This window comes from Arachis hypogaea, chromosome 13 (genome assembly GCF_003086295.3).
Source record: "Arachis hypogaea cultivar Tifrunner chromosome 13, arahy.Tifrunner.gnm2.J5K5, whole genome shotgun sequence".
NCBI lineage: Eukaryota > Viridiplantae > Streptophyta > Magnoliopsida > Fabales > Fabaceae > Arachis > Arachis hypogaea.
In genome coordinates, this window is record NC_092048.1 from 145,866,495 (window position 1) to 145,882,909 (window position 16,415).

Consider the following 16,415-nt stretch of genomic DNA (forward strand, 5'->3'; position numbering starts at 1 on the left):
AAAAGCATACAAATTTTAAAGTATAACACATAATTTTTCGAAATATAACACTAAATTTTATATATAACACAAATTTATCGACAGTCTACAAATTTTTACATATAGTAAACAAGTTTTCGAAACGTAGCACACAAATTTTCAAAATATAGTATACAAAATTTTGCACAAACTTATCAATATAATTAGGGATGTTTATGTTTCAATTTTTCACAAAGAAACTTATTTTAAATCAATTTAAAATATAGTACACCAATTTAAACCAATTTATACAAATAAAACTAATTTAAACTAGTTTATATACTAAAACTAGTTTTTAACATAAAAAAATTAAATTTAACCTCTCTCCCCTCTCTCTACCTCTCTCCTCCCTCTTTTCCTCTCTCTCAACCTCCTTTTTTTTTTCTATCATCATTTAACTTTTTTTATCTTTATTTTTTATTCTTTGATCCAAAGATTCTTATTTATTATCCTCTTATAAAATCTTTCATTCTAATATGGTCATAAATTAATCAAATTAAAATTATACATTTATAAGTACACTGTGACACAAGACTTTTAATCATTTATATTAAAGAAATTAATTTTTTTTTTGAACACCTCTAAATATAGTGCATAAATTTTTGTATATAGCACACAAATTTTTACTGTGAATATATTTTAGTAGTTGGGTAAGTCAATATTCTATATATATAGTTTTCCAAAAATTTGATCAAAATTTATGTACTATGCGTATTTCATTGTTTGAGCGTCAATGTTTTAGACATATGCTTCTTTCAAAATTTTTGTGTTATATACTAAAATTTGTGTGTTATACCCAAAATTTATTTATTGTACATCAAAATTTCTGTTCACTAATCTTCTAAATATTTATAGAAAAAAAAGATAAAGATGATGAGTATCATGATAAGGCTAATAAAAGAGGATAATAAAAAAAAATTAAATAACAATAACACTATTATCAAGAAGACGACGATGGTTGTAGCTACCACGATAACGACAGTGGTAATAGTAACGATGATGTTGAAAAAGAAAGAACGAAGAAGAAATATAAAAGGAAGAGGAGGAGAAGAGAGTGCGTGACGCGTGATTCGTCATTATTTGAAATTTTACAATAAATAACATTTAGAAGTCATTTTGTACTTTTTTTTCTCTTATTACCTCAAATGCAATATTTTAAATATGAAAAAGTTTAATTAAAATTTTAAATTTATTCTCAATTTCTCATACATTATAGTATTATACATTATGAGTTTCTTCCCTTAATGAAATCTAAACTCTTCATCAAAATAAGTGAAATAAAATAAAGTGTGTATTTGTTAAGAAAAATAATTTTCACTTCTTAGCATAAAATGTAGTTATTGCTCTCTGTTTCTTTTTCGTCTTTAATTAGCTGCGCTTTACAATTAGTTCATCAGTTATTATTTGATTTACGTGGTTATCATTCTCTGCGATGGCACCATCAATTTTTGGATTAGATATGACGAAGACTTTTCTCTATTTCTTGGCTTGAGTTGATCTGATCCTATCAAGTTTGGTGTTCGAAATGACGTGAAGAACAAGTAAGTATTGTATTTTATTTATTTTTATTATTTATTTATATTGATTTAATCTTAAGGCTGATGAATTATTTGTTTAAAGAATCATTCTTGTTCAATTTCATCGTTATTACCCTCACTGAAAAATAAATTTTTGTGCATGTAATGTAATTAAAGTAAACTAGAAGCAACTGTGGATTTGCTTAACCTTGAACAGAAAGCAAGACATGAAAATATTGTGAAATGAGTTAGTGGTTAGAGCACAAGATCAGATAATAAAAGAATTCCTTGAGCATTAATGCAACCCATTACTGTAGTGAGTTTTTAATAAGTGTAGATTTAATAAGTGTTTTAATTAGATTAGATTATATACATACACTTGATTATTGTGGACTTACCTGATTTACTCTGAACATAATTAATAATTCAGTTATTAGTGTCTCAGACCTCAGTCATTAATACCTGATCTTTATGGTAGTAATAATAGTTAGATGAGTCAATAATATGATGCCCAGTCCCAACTCAATCTTATGACATGGCGACATGCTGTTTCGAAGTGACATTATTAAAAGGTGAGTTATATGGTGCTTTTGTTATGGTACTTAAATTGTCTAATTTTATCTTTTAAAATAAAAAATAAAATATTTAAAATAAAAAATAAATTATATAAAATTTATTAAATATTATTTATTTATCTTTTTTAACAACTTAAGTAGAAAGTGATAGATACTATAGCATTCACCTTATTAAACATGCAACATTATGTTATGTTCCAGCTAGCTCATCACTCTAATGTTGGGCTTGAAATTACTATTTTGTAGAACTGATTTCGTGGTCCTACAACATCTTCTTGTCTGTTGTCTTGTATAATTGGCATGCATAATTGGCACTGTAATGGACTCTTATTTTTATCTATAAATTTACTCATAGATAAACAAAATTTATTTTTTACCAATTAAAAATGAATAGACTATTATATTTATCTATACAAGTTTAAAATGTTAGAAAATTTATCTATGAATAAAATTAATGTCTAAATATTTTGGTGGGTGCAAAATTAATTTCGTTCATTTATAGATAAATTTGTCAACATTTTAAATTTTTATAATAAAAATAATAGTTTATTATATAACAAAATATTAGTTTCTTTGAGAATAAATTATCAAAATAGTATTCAAAAGTTTTTATTGCTAAAAGAAATAATCCAAAATGTGTTAACGAAGGATAAGCCCAAAAAAAATGTGACAATTTGGTCAAATGATTTTTCTTAAAATTTTTTATGACATACAAAACTATTTTTTCTAAATAACGAAAGATGTTTAAAATAAAGGTCGATTTCTGTTTCGAACTTTTATATATTCTTTTTAAATAGTAAATTAAATGCATAAGTCATTTTTTAAATGTAAAAATTATTTGCAATTTATATAAAATTTAATTACATCTTGATTTTTGAAAGCACAAAAGTTTTTCTTACACTAAAATATCCTCGTACTAAGATCCTTTGGAGTTTTTCAAAAAACGATTATTTTCTCCGTTTAGATTATTATTGATGCCATGAAGCCTTCTCAGAATTTTGTTTTCTTTTTTTTTGAGCATTCCTATAGACATTGGTGTTCCAATGTTTTAGAGATAGTTAAAACTCTTTTATACAATCATTCTAAGAGTTTCTAAAATTTCAGTTAGAAGAAATCAGTCTCTTAAAATCTGGATGCATGAGCCAAGAAGCCAAGAATCTAAAGAGTCTGCGTCTTCTATTAGGTACAACTGGAGTTGAAAACTGAAGGCACAAAGGATGGTCATACTTTAGGGGAAGTAAATGCTTGATACAAGCATTCAAAAAGGTCACATACCAGTCAATTTTGCAGAGATCTTTATCAAGTCTTTTCATTAACCTGCCTCTTTTCCACGTAAAAGGATAGCTTGAGTAACCTAAGTCAATAAGGTCATACTCTTGAATGCAAGATTTAAATTCCATATAGGCAAAATGTTGATTCCATCCCGCACCCCCTCTCCTTTTAAAATCATGGAGCAAGGCATTAAAATTCCCAATCGTACTCCAGGGTAAATTAATGGAGTTACTCAAGGTTTTCAGATTATTCCAAAGAGCTTTCCGAATCAAACGCTGGGGATTCCCATAAATAACAGTAAGCAACCAAGGCATAGAGTGTTTATGTTCCACTTTTAAATGAATGAGCTGAGAATTCTGAAGAATGGCATCCACTTTTTGAAAATTCGAGTTCCAGAGGCACCAGATGCTACCAGAGTGGCCTCTAGCCTCTTCAATACAATACTTATAAAAGCTCATTCTATCTCTAACAAATTTTTCATGGTTTTCACTGATGTGGATTTCAAGTAAACGACGAAATGAGCCTCATAATCTCTCCTAATATCTCTGATAAGGGAAGCAAAGGCTTTACCCTCCACTCCACGGCAATTCCAAACAATGATATTCATGGTAAACATCACGAGAAGGGAGATCAAACAGACCCAACAACCTTATCCCAAGTTCTGAGAATTAGGCTTACCTGTCAAAGGGATCCGAGCCGAAGGGATAACCTTCATTCCTCCTTTTCCTAAATTCGATTCCCCCATTGTGCTACTTGAAGTTGGATCAGGAGGGACCTTCTTAATTCCTTTGTCGATCGCCACCACTGCCACTTTACTGGGACAGGGGTTGCTAAGACATGAAGGCATTAACAACCACATGATTTTTGAGCACATTAGAAAGTTTTTTGGAGATTTCGTAAGCCTCAATTAGTTGGAGATTTATTTCTCTCATGCTCTCCAGCATCACCATCTCTATAGCTTGTGTATTAAGGTTCGTCGAGGCAGAAGTCTTGGCTTGGGAAGATTCAGCTATGTTGCTTGCACTCACAAGAATCTTTTATTGATATTTTTGTTTGGTCTTGAATCCTTTTTTTGGGGAGGATGGGCCCAATACATATGCTCGAATTTTCTCTTGGCCCTTGTGGGTTTTTGCCTGCTTCTGACCTCAGCACCTTTTTTTGGACAATACTCCCCAGAAAAGGAAAGTTTTGGGCCTGCAAGGAGCCTGGCCCAGTTTGCATGGCTACTATAGTAACATTGTTTGTGTCATTTGGATGAACCTCCACAACATTGGCATGACTAAAATCAGATTGCGAAACTCCCGCCTCATTATCTACTCTTGTTTCATCATCTTTTGCTGTCAGGATATTAAATCTTGATCCACCTTCTATCGAAGATTTAGATCCATTTTTGGAAACATTTCTGTTATTGGAATTATCATTCATATTATTCACTCTTTTATTTCCCAGTGAGATTTTCTCTTGTTTTCTTCTAATTTGCTTTCTTACCATCATCCAAGGTCCGAAATTCGGAGGATCTTAATTAGCTCGCTGAATATGCTGATTTCCATTATTACCTTAATTCTCGTGTTAACTCTAATTAATGTCCACATCCTGATTGACTGCCTTCTCTTTTGAATCGTCAAGATCTGCCACTCCCGGTTGGACATTCTCGCCGGCAACCACTTCATGGCATTGGTCTGATTTGTGTCCATATTTTTTCCACTCGAAACAAATAAGGTGAAGACATTCATATTCAATGTTAAAAGTATACCCCATGACCGAGATTCTAGGCACCAGCTTTTTAGATAGACCTATCTTAACACATATCCTCACAAACCTTCCTCTGGAATGAATAGAGGTTGCACGATCAACTTTTAGCATGCTTTCGATGGTTAATCCAACCCTCCACAGAAATTTATGATTGTATAGCTCAACAGAAAGATTAGGAATACAGATCCATGCTGCTATCTTCGTTATTGTGTTCTCATTTGATAAGAAAAAGGGTCTCCAATGTTGAACGATAAGATAATGTCTAGCTACCATCCAAGGACCTCCGAGAAGAGCATGATTATAATCTTCCTCTTCTGAAAAATGAACAAGAAAGTAATCACGATCTATATTAATAACATGAATCTTACCTTTTTTGATCCAATCTCTACTGAGTCGTTGTTCCATAAATCCAAGATGCACCCTTTTTCTAAGAACTTTGACAATAAGAGCCGCTTTCCATGGTTTGCACCATTCATCAAATTCATCCTTTGAAACCGCAATGATAGGGCAAGTATCAAAGGGTTTATCTTCTTTGGAGGACTCACCTTCCTCTGGATACCACCTATCTTCAGCATAAGGTTTTTCATCCTCAATATAGAACTTCTAGAGACATCAGCAGTGTATTCTTATAGGATACATTTGCCCTTGAGTCCGGATTATCGACCTCCAGCATACGTTCCTCGTTGATCTCATTTCTTTGGTTCAGATCGAGTTCCGTCCGATCTTTCACTTTCTTGATACTTCGCTGTACTGAGTCGTACTCTTGAGTCAAAATCCTAACCGAGCTTTCTAGAGACATTTTTTTCTTGGCTCTTGGATTGATCACTAATATTAATTTGGAGAATTTTTTAAAAGAAAAAAGTTAGGAAAATGATGAATGTGATAGGATTAACAGATACAGGTGGGAATTAATGGTGGCAAGACACAATGACGAGAAAACCCCAGGGAAGGAGTAGAGACAGTTTAGATTAACATCGATAGATGGTCGTGGAGAAAGTGAAAGAGTTTTCTTCTTCTTTACCAGAGAAAAAAGAAACGAAAAAAAAAAACAGGAGATTAAGAACACTAGAATCTAAAAAAGATGAACAATTTTTTTATTAATTTTTTAAATATGTTTTATTTTATTTTCTAAATTATTTAAAATCTAAAACTATAAAATTAAAGTTAATTGAATTTTAAATTTTGACCCATTCAAAAGAGTAATTTTTGTCTAATATAAAAAAATATTTATTTTTTTGTAAAATTAAATAACAAAATATTTTTTATTTTTATTAAAATATAAGGATGTTTTAGTAAAAATAATAATATGAAATATATTTAAAAAAAAGTAAATATTAACGTGAAAAATATAATTTACGTATTGTGTTTTAATTTTTTTTATAATTTTTTTTATCAGTTTAAACTTTTGAAATGAATGATGGTCGGACCTACATACATAAGACAGGAGGGGCACTTGCCCCACTCTCATTTATTTTTTTTTATAAAAAAATGCATATATAATATGTTTTCATTTTAAATTTTAAATGATCTCACTACAAATAAACTAAGCCCAATTATTTAAAATCACAAATCCACTTTATCTTTTTATCATTTTGACTATTAACTAACCTAATCAAATTTAATCTTCTCCCATTCTCAAATCTCAGTCGTCACCACTTCTTTATTCTCTTAAACCATTTTCTCAGTTTTATATTTTAAACCTTTTTTTCTATTCTTTGTTTAGTGGTTATCTTCTCTTCATCAAAAGGTAAATTTTAAATCCTCTATTTGTTTATATACCTCTTTATGACTCTATGTATTTTTCAATTTCATTGTTTCTCTTTTTGATATTTTCAATTACAAATTTTAATTCGAGGAATTAAAGTAATCTAATTTTTTATTCTCTTCATGAATTTATATATTTTATTTTATTCTCAATTTAGTGATCCTTATTATTTATTTGTTTATCTTTCGTTGTATTTTATTATATGTAATTATATCGCATATAAATTTCTAAAGTCAATTGATCAATTTATTAATTTAGAATATATTTTTTTGTTTTTGAAAATAGCAATGAAAAATATTTTAAAATAGTAATGATCGTTTGATTACATATAGAGAGACATTCAATCAAGTTAATAATAAAATAATTATTTAATATTTTTAAAATATGAAAACAAAAAGAGAAGTACCTTCAAAATTTGAAGAAGAAAAAAATTAACAATAATGTAATTTTTAATTTTTTTTTTGTATTTGAATAATTAATGTGCACTTTTATTTTATTAAATTTAAATTAATATAATGTATATTATTTTTTTCTCTCATAAATTTTTTTCGTCCGTCATTGAACGGAATAAAAATAAAAAGTATAAAACTAAAAAGTTTGTATTATAAAAAGAGATTATATAAAAAAATATACCAAAAAATTGACACTGTTATGGACAAGATTAGCCGCTCGACATCATAGCCAAATGAGAATATTATATTACTAATAATGGGTATATTATTGCGCACTACAGGTCACGTGTATTTTATTCAGATAGTAATTATGTAGGTTAACGGTAAATGGACAAATTTGGCTCTTAAGATTTTTTGAACATATGCACATTGTTAAGCCCGTTATTTATTAAATTTCTAAAACAATTGTTAAATTCAAAATACATACTGATGATATTGTACAATTTAATATATCTTACTGCTACGGACTATAGTAGTAAAGATGATTGCTAGGTTCATGAGAGTATATATGTGATGTAATGTTTATATGGTGGTGACTATGAGAAGCTGTGTGTTACCTTCTTTAATCGGTATGTATTAAACACAAGACAAGTGATGTAGTCTTTATCGTTTGGAGTCTCATTATTTAAAATAATATGTATACAGTTTGTTTCTTTATGAACCCTGATCTCTTCATATGAAATATTTATCTATTCCAGTCATTTCCTACAATAAAGTCTAATAGCTTTCCGGTTTTCCTTTCTTCATTCCGTTCGTTTTTTGTTTCTTTCAAAATAATAACAATTTCGCACGTCTTGGAATTTTGTATCATCTATTCGTCATCGTATCATCATCAACTCATCATATCATTTTATCATATTTTATAAAGTAAATTCTAATATAACTATATTATAGTAGTTATGATAATTATAAAAATGTTGTTGAAATTAAAATCACAATTTTTTATATTTTGATAATATTTTTTTTAAATAATACTTTTTTAAAAGTGTTATTTAATAATAAAAAATATTTTTTATTTTAATAATATTTTTTAAAATACCATAATAATTATAATAAGTCATATAATGACCCATTTTATAAATTGGTAGTGGCCTGAAGTAAGTTGTAGGTGGTAATATTTTGGGCCGGATATCCTGAAGAGCATTCATGATGGCGGTGGCTTGTTTGCAAGCTCATTTGTCCTCTCTACTCGTCATCGCGCTAAACTGCCACCCTTGATTCGGGTAGATTCATTGTGGTCTTGAAATTTGAGAAAAATGGAAAATTTATAACTTTTAGTAATATGACTTTTATACTGATGTGTCACTTTTATTATTTTGATCTAAACATGATTAAATATACACCTTGTCACTTTACTAATTTTATCAGTTTAAGGAAATCTAACCCTTAATTGAATGTTCCAGCGAAAAAGAATAAAAGACTTTTACTTAATTTATCTTTTGAATTTATTAATTTAGGTCTAATTTCTTGTATTAATTAGGACAACTAATTTTCCTTTCACATTATTAGCACCTTTTTCTTTTTTCATATTAATTAGACTTGGTTCGATGAAATTTTTTAAAAAGGTACATCTGTATTTTAAAAATATAAGTTTTTTTATTTTATTATTTTATGTTTGATAAATAAAAAAGTCATGTACTTATACTTATAATTTTTAAAAGATAAAGATATTTAAAAATACTTAAGATAATTTTTTTAAAGTTACTATGTATTTATTAAAATTAAAAATTTGATATAATCTCACACATTAATTAATTTTTAAATTTAACTTACATTTATATCTATTATAATATTTTAAATTTTAAAAATTATTTTACTAAATATAATTATTACTGTTTGTACTTCCTAAAAATTATTTATAATTTAATTTATCAAATATAGATATTATTACAATTTTTAAAAAGTTATTTTATAAAAACTAACTTTCATAAACTAATTTTGAAAAATAGATTTTTTATTAGTATATATAGTAAATGCTTAATGATCTAATAACTGTATGTTAAAAAGTTGTAGATATAGGATCATCCATATATATATGTTTTTTTTTAAACATTAATTTGTTAATGATAATTATTAGTGTATGTTTAATTAAATACATTGACATTATTGTTGACGCCGGTGTTAAAAAAATAAGCATGTCACATTATGTATATAAATAATACAATAAATTTACACAAAATATGAATTGTACATTTTACTAAGTTTTTATAAAAGTTTAATAACGTATTAAAATTGAAGTTTGAATAGGAATGAGTAAAAACGATGATTATTATTAGCAGGATATATATTCCATAAAGATAATTATTAATGGATCCTAGGTTTTATCTTCAAAATCAAAAGCAGTACGTAATTTAAGATTCGCCTGAGGTTATGGGAAAATTCCAAAGAGGTGTTAGTGGCATTTCCTGTATATATAAAATGGAGGAGCGGCCTGCTAAAAATAAGTTGAGAGACACACAATAAGTTAAATTAAAGAAGCATCAAATATGGGTGAGTATTCATCAAGAAGCGGTGATGTTGCTATCTCTGTAACTAGTAAGGAGGAAGCAGGAGGAGGTGGGACCTGCAAAACAGGCAAATATTTTCTTCTGTTTCAGAAGGTACTAGTAGGATGATGTAGTTAATTAATGATTAATAATTAATTAAGATGGAATAATGTGAATGTGAATGGAATGAAAGTGCAGATGGTGGCGGAGTTGGTGGGGACGTATTTCTTGATATTTACAGGGTGCGCAGCGATTGCGGTGAACAACGACTACGGGAAGCAAATAACGCTTCTTGGAATTGCAACTGTTTGGGGATTGGTTGTCATGGTCATCGTTTACTCCGTTGGTCATGTCTCTGGGGCCCATCTCAACCCTGCCGTCACTATTGCTTTTGCCTCCATCACAAAGTTTCCACTCACTCAGGTAAACCTTCAACTTTCCAATTTTTCCATTAACGGCGACTTCCATTACCATTTCAATTACCACCTTTTCAATGTGTTAATAGTCTTTGCCAACAATATTATGAAATGTGAGGATAGGTAAGGTATAAACACATTTTCTGTTAATTAATTTATTGCAAAATGCTTCAGAATTGTTAAAATTTATTGTTTTGAGTTAATAATTAATATTTAAAAGTATGAAATAAAATATAAAATAATATTATATAATCAACAAATATTATTATTTTTTATCAGTATTTGATTAACAATAATTTATACTTATATTTATAAATGTTTGTATAAATATATAATTTATATCTATATTTACTAAAATTTTATACATATAAATCAATATAATTTATATTCATATTTTTACAGTTTGTACGTATAAATTAATGAAATTTATTTATTAAAATAATAATTTAATATTTATACTGACTAAAATAATAATAAAAAATACTAAAACTTATTGATCTTTAAAAATTTTTCACAAAATATATTATTAAATTATGAAACTAAAAAGACTAATCTAAGAAAATTGAGATGAAGGTAAATAACGGTTAAAAATAATAAATTTTAATAGTATTTTAATATTTTTATTTATTAAATATGTACATTAAATTATTATGATTATATTATTATTGGGCATAGGTACCGGCTTATATAGCAGCTGAATTGCTTGGAGCGATCCTAGCAAGCGGAACAGTGAGACTAGTATTTAGTGGGAACCACGTTGAAGTTCAGTTCACAGGAACGTTGCCGAGTGGCTCAAACATCCAATCCTTCGTCATTGAATTCATTATCACTTTTTTCCTTATGTTTGTCATTTGCGCCGTTGCTACCGATAGCAGAGCGGTAAGCTAACTGAACCAACGCTTTCATTTTTATATATTTTATGCTTCTTCCACTACTGTTTCTCTACTTATTTCGTTGACAATTATATGATAATCCTTTTTCCCAATTTTCAACATGCCTAACTGCCTAGATTTTAACTACAATAACCACCATTAACCACTCATCACGCGCGCTTTGTTTTAGCCAAACTTGAAGAAAAAGTACTCATTATTATAAGGAAAAGTATATGGAACCAAAATGTGACAAGTCAAAAAGTAAACAAAATTGTTTAATTAGAATCATTTTTTGAATAGAAAAAGTATATGGAACCAAAAATTATCAGCAAAAAACTAAACAAAACCACATTAATTTTAAGTTTTTTAAATTCAAAATTTAAAAAATTTAAAATTGATTAAGTAAACCTAATTAAAACCTATAAAAACTTTCATCTTCTCTCTCACATTAACCTACCCACCTCCAACAATCACACACAGACCTCTCTCTTTCAGCAACGCTGCTGGAAGCGCCAACGACTTCCATACTCTCCGCAACGCCCTCAACAAGCGCATATAAAGTTTAACATCTTGAAACCCTCCATCTGTTGTTTTGATTATCTTATCAGATAAAAAGGGACCTGATTTACTGCAGAAATTATCAGTGCCGTTGCATCTCCAATTCGACACGACATTTAGAGGCTGCTCTCTGGTAATTTCTTCAAGGATTTCACAGAATCTTTCCCCTTGATAAACACCAATACCTTCGGTTGTTGTGTTATCTTTATAAGGGTATGGACTGCATGCCTTAGACAGGATATGTGGGGTGGTAAATATGTATTTCGCTGACTTTTCTAATTGTGATGATATACGAACCGGATCAAAATATTTAGGATTTGATAGTGGGTTCACACTTCTTAACTCTCCATTGATGATCCTGTTTGTTAACGTGAATGTTATGAATTATAAAAAAAATATTCATTTAATATGAAAAAAAAACATCATAATATTTAACAAAAAAAAAAACCAATTATATTTTAGCAAAAAATAATTAAAAATCTATAAAATTTTAAAAAAAATGAAATTCTTAAAGAAATAGAGACATTCATATTTGCAATATAAAAAAATTCAAAAAATATATAAAAGAACATCCATTTAGTATGAAAAAGAAATATTCTTATACTTAGCAAAAGAACATCCATTTAGTATGAAAAAGAAATATCCATATATATTAATTCGTAGAGATTTTAAATTCACCTAAAAATATTTGGCTGATTTTTAGCTAATACCCTTTTGGTTCCCTAGTGTTGCTCTTTTGAATAATATGTTTGAAAACTACTCCTAGAATCACGGAGCACAAACTAAAACCCGGTTATTCACAGAACCCAAACACATTTTAGTTGATTTTTTACTGATATACTTTTGATTTCCTAACATTATTGTTATTATAATGATATTTATATGCGGAATTGCGGACCACTATTTATCTATTATTCATAAATTCCAACACCTACGGTATTGGGCATGGGTACAAAGGAGATTACTATGTTCGCTTCATATTTTTAGTTTGATATTATTGATCCCTGACCAAATTTAAAAAAAAAATGATATTATTCAAGCATTGCATGCTAACATAAAAGAATTTTATGTTATGTTATAATTATATATTTATATTTTTTGAATTAAAATAAAGAATAATTGAATCAAGTATTTTTAATGATATAATTAAAAATTTATAGAAAGTTTTATCATATTGAATATATGAGGGATCTTTCTTTCTGGTATGCCATTTTAGCCAATTGCTGCCGGAATCCTTTTTCTTTTTTCTTTATCTTATCTTTATTACCGTGTTACATATTAATAAAATAATGGGACCTAAATTGACTAATTGTCCATGCATGCATGTTTTTAACCCTTTGCATGATGACGTGCAAGTGCGTGCGCAAGAGTTGGTTGACGTTTTCATCGCACAAGCCACAAGGCACACACCGCTCGTGCCAGTCAATACTCATATAACATGCATGCATGCGTGTTCATATTAGAGTTACTTGTTCTATATATAATATTGTTGTTAAATAAAAAACTCATGCACAAGTATCATCATATGAAATTAATAATTAAAAATTATTATATAATAATTTAATCAATTATATGTAAGTCTTTACTATATTCTTAAACGTATCTAGTAATTTTATCTTTAAATATATATAATTGTGCAGGTTGGTACCTTGGCTGGAGTTGCAATCGGGTCTACCATACTAATTAATGTGCTGATTGCAGCGTATTAATCTATCCCAAACCTATTAAATTACTGGTAGCATTGTGATTATTGAAGTTTAATTAGGTTGAGCATTATTTTGTTTTTATCGTGAATTTGGTAAAATTTTGACATTTCAAAAATCATACCGAAAATATTTAGATTCAATTTCGTAAAATTTTAATTTTTTAAAAATAGTTTTTAAAATTAATTTTTTAAAAATAAGTTGTAAAAATAATTTAATAAGTACAAAAAATAAAAATTTAATTGATATTTTTTATAAATTAAAATAATTTTATTTATGAAAGTGAGCTTAGAGTAGAGCAAATAGATATATTGATGATAGTGTGTATATAAAAATAAAATGAATGAACAGGCAAGTGTCAGGAGCATCAATGAACCCAGCAAGGAGTCTAGGACCTGCATTTGTGCACCATGAATACAGAGGAATATGGATATACTTGTTGTCACCCACCATTGGAGCTGTGGCGGCTGCATGGGTCTACAACATACTTAGGGAGAAGAAGGACAAGCCCATCATTCAGATCACCAAGAATGCCTCTTTCAACTGAATCATCATCATGCTTGCATGCATGGGATCGCAAAATATTTTCATAATAATAATTGCCCATCAAATTAATAATTGCTTGCGCTTCTCTTATCTCAATTGGAGAGGCTTCATCATCATTTTTATCCATCAAAGGATTGATAAAGAAATGGAATGGAGAAGTGCCTAGCTTCCTTATTAGTTAATAATACAAATGAAAGTTTGCCCCTCCTCCTTTTAAATTTACGGTTTACATGCAATTATATTTGTTGTGAGATTAATAATTAAAAATTATTAAATAATAATTTAATTAAATTTATTCTACATAAAATTTGGCTTCTTTTCTTATTCAAATGAATTTAATGCTTTAGACGCTGGATTAATTAGCACAAAAAAGTTGTTTGCATTAAATGGCGTTTTCTTCTCTCATATAGTTTAAAGCAACTTCCATAATACATGACACCGTAGTCCGTATACTAATAATAGTGTACTGAATTCATCTAACCGACTGACACACTAGAGAAATAATTTTTTTTTAAATTAGATTGGGTGTATATTAAAATTAATTATTAGTATAATATATTAAAATATAAAATACATATTAAAAATAAATTAAATAATATATATATTTATATAATTAATTTTAGTATACATATAATATTTTATTAATAATTTATCACCCTATATTTCTCGTTTATGTAGAAAAAACTTTTCTTATGTTGTTGCGTCCTCGTTAGACTTCAATGAAAGAGTGCTAATTAAATCGAATTATTGATGGTGAAAAGACGCTGGAGATGACGCTACTGTTCCAACCTTCTCATTCTGATTAGAGTTTCAAATTTCATAATGCTGTGTTTGGTTAGTATATTTGAGATATATAAATACATATGTAAATATATAAATATAAAAATATATAAATTAAATGTTAATTTTATTTGTTGTGTCTTATGTATTGTGTCTTGTGTATTAGTAATTTTAAAAATCATTAAAATAGAAAAATCAAATTTTGTATCTTATACATTGTGTTTTTTAAAAAAAAATATTAAATATATATATTTTGTATATATTTATGTACCACTCTATTTATCTAAATTTATATTTTAATAAACAAACAATAAACGTATACTATCGTATTTAATAATTAATATCTATATTTTAATAAACAAATATAACCTAAATGTTGTGTCAATAATAAATAGCAGTCAATCACTTTTATTTTATTTCATTTTTTTTAATTTTTAGAATTTAAACTTTTTATTTTTATTTAAGAGATCAACATATCTACTATTTTAATCTAACTACTTCGCATTAGTTACAATGTGAAACTTTGAATGTAATCAAAATAAAAAAAATCAAATGAAATAAAACTAAAATAAACCTAAGGTACTTGATCCATTACTTTCTAGAAAAAGAATAAACATACTCCCTCAGTTCACATTAGCTTTTTTTTTTTCACAATCACTTTTTGATTTTGATGTAATTAATGTTTATTTAATAATTTTGGACTCAAGCAAATTGTCAATTAAAAGAATTAGTATCTTACAAAACTCATTCATTATTGAATACACTTTAGGTCTTTAGGATTATTTAGGGCTTAGGCTTTACGAATTTGAATATTAAAAATACACAAAAAGGTATCCACATTAAAACTAAAAACGAAATAAAAGTAAAACATGCATGTCAGCGTCCTCATACTATTCTAATAACAGTTGAGAATCTTATTACATTCTATTTGGGTGTCTGATACTATTTTATATATTAAGTTTTGACTCCTTCAAAGAAATGAAATTATTCAACTTGGAATAAATCCGTCCTTCATGCATTTAATTTATTTATAGAATAATAATTGCTCCATACCCTATTCAACAGCTGTTATTTATTAGTTCAACCATAATAAAATAAGTAAATACCAAAAATAAGATATTAAATTAATTATTTATACAAAATAATATATATTTTAAATATAAAATATATAAAATAAATATACATAGATACATAATGTTTAATAAATTTAATTTTTATAAACTAACTAATTTAAACAGTTATTTACTACATTAAGTAATTAATTTTTAAATTTATTATTTAAAAAATAAAAATATTAAATAGTCAAACAATTTTTTAATTAAATCTAATCAAATTATTCTATACTTTTTTTTCTTTGCATGTATGTGCACTTCTTTTTCTTTTTCTCTCATTTGATTTCTTCTCTTTCTTAATTATTTTTTTCTTCCTTCTTCTTCTTTTTTTATTTGAATTTTTTTCTCTTTCTCCTCTTTTTCTACCTTCGTCATTATCATTATCATTATCGTCGTCGCAATCATCATTATCATCATCGTTCTCTTCTTTTTCTTATATATATGTTTAACAATATTACTGAACACAAAAATTTTTAGTACATAACACAAATTCTTAAAAGATAACATGTCTAAAACATTAACTTATTCACTTCTTCTCCTTATGTATGATCATCAAAACTAGTATGTACAGATATTTATGAAAGATCACAT

At 27.5% G+C, this 16,415-nt stretch overlaps 1 protein-coding gene across 1 annotated transcript; it reads left to right on the forward strand.

Annotated features, from left to right (window-relative positions):
• The first annotated feature begins 9,751 nt into the window (after positions 1–9,751).
• On the forward strand, positions 9,752–14,140 carry LOC112792753 (nodulin-26). Its single transcript, XM_025836098.2, has 5 exons — positions 9,752–9,951; positions 10,036–10,260; positions 10,929–11,132; positions 13,324–13,385; positions 13,738–14,140. The coding sequence occupies exons 1-5, from the start codon at positions 9,838–9,840 to the stop codon at positions 13,931–13,933; spliced, it is 801 nt and encodes a 266-aa protein (XP_025691883.1). The 5' UTR covers positions 9,752–9,837; the 3' UTR covers positions 13,934–14,140.
• The last annotated feature ends 2,275 nt before the right edge of the window (positions 14,141–16,415 follow it).

What these genes read in the sequence shown, in the direction of transcription:
- LOC112792753 (XM_025836098.2), top strand. Translation starts at nt 9,838, where the DNA reads ATGGGTGAGTATTCATCAAGAAGCGGTGATGTTGCTATCTCTGTAACT. An exon ending in ATTTTCTTCTGTTTCAGAAG is followed by an intron (nt 9,952 to 10,035) that starts GTACTAGTAGGA and finishes ATGAAAGTGCAG; the next exon opens with ATGGTGGCGGAGTTGGTGGG. An exon ending in CAAAGTTTCCACTCACTCAG is followed by an intron (nt 10,261 to 10,928) that starts GTAAACCTTCAA and finishes TATTGGGCATAG; the next exon opens with GTACCGGCTTATATAGCAGC.